The sequence below is a fragment of the Grammomys surdaster genome, unplaced genomic scaffold (assembly GCF_004785775.1).
Source record: "Grammomys surdaster isolate TR1022 unplaced genomic scaffold, NIH_TR_1.0 222, whole genome shotgun sequence".
Classification (NCBI taxonomy): Eukaryota; Metazoa; Chordata; class Mammalia; order Rodentia; family Muridae; genus Grammomys; species Grammomys surdaster.
In genome coordinates, this window is record NW_021604667.1 from 3053760 (window position 1) to 3054892 (window position 1133).

Below are 1133 nucleotides of genomic sequence, written 5' to 3' on the forward strand. Positions count from 1 at the left end.
GGACTGGCTTCTGAGGCAGAAGCTCAGTATTCTGCCTACTGCTAATGACACCCTCTTGGGTCCAGTCATCCCTGATGCCCAAAGTGTCTACAGCAGAAGGATTTTCTCCATTCCTCCCCTTTCTCCTCAGTACCCTCAGTTTTTCTACTCCTCCCCATTTTGCTGCTGAGGCTCCGAGCCCAGGGAGGGGACCGATCACTCTCTTCCCCACTTCTGTCCTCCCCAGCTGGTAAGACCAGCTGTGCTTTTGCACCTGAAAGTGAGGAAACAGAGAAAGATCAAGTGACCTGTTCGTAGTGTGGTACAAACTGGCCATGATGTCAAGGCAGGCAAACCCTACAGCACACAGATCCTGTCCATGTAGGTCTAAGTAACACTCCTTCCTTCATGGATGTGGCCAACCCATCACTCCTAGCCTGCACTGACCTTTCTGCTTTTTCCCTCAGGTTCCACATGGCGTGGATAGGTGATGTTTCGATGCTCCATGACCAGGATCCGATCAAGTCTCTAGAGATCTGCAGTCCGTCGAGCATCTCCAGACTCTGAGCTGGAGCCCCCTAGAGTTCCGGAAGGATAGGGCTCCTACAGTGAGAAGGATTCTCTTCTACCCTAGGGGCAAGTACCCCAGGTTATCTCATCCAATCATGGAGCCCCTTCCTGGCTTCCGGGGCTTGATTGACAGTTGCTATTGGTTGAGCCTCTTAGGAATAAAACTGAGAAAATTTTGAAGCTACATGAATATGATGTGCTTGTTAGTAGGGGCAAGTAAGATGTAGACGAAGCCCTTCAATTTGCAACTTGGTGAGTCCTTTTGCCCTGGTGAAGTAACTTCCTAGGGAAGTGGACCATTTAACCGGAAGTAACAGTAGATCTCCCAGCAGTTCTAGAAGCCTCAGGAAATGTGCGGAAAATACTTCTTTGTCTAAGGGAGATGATTGGGTCCCTGAATCTTGGTACAGAGTCGATATTACACAAATGCGTTTTTCTGGGAGGCGTTTTGTTTGGCCTTTACAGAAAGTAAAGCACAGGTAGTATATAATGCTTTCACGATACGCCTTTACTGGAGCTTGGGCAGAATTGCAGGGCCTACTAGGTCCGCATACAGATTAGAGGACTCATCTTCACCCGGGCTC

At 49.2% G+C, this 1133-nt stretch overlaps 1 protein-coding gene across 1 annotated transcript in view; it reads right to left on the bottom strand.

Moving 5' to 3' along the window:
* Window positions 1–644, bottom strand: part of LOC114625781 (paired mesoderm homeobox protein 2-like) — a 10788-nt gene extending 10144 nt beyond the window's left edge. The window contains exon 1 of the mRNA XM_028773134.1: window positions 427–644. Within this exon, the coding sequence (XP_028628967.1) occupies window positions 427–486 (60 nt within the window). The 5' untranslated portion in view covers window positions 487–644. The remainder of the gene's footprint in view (window positions 1–426) is intronic.
* Between the last annotated feature and the right edge of the window lie 489 nt (window positions 645–1133).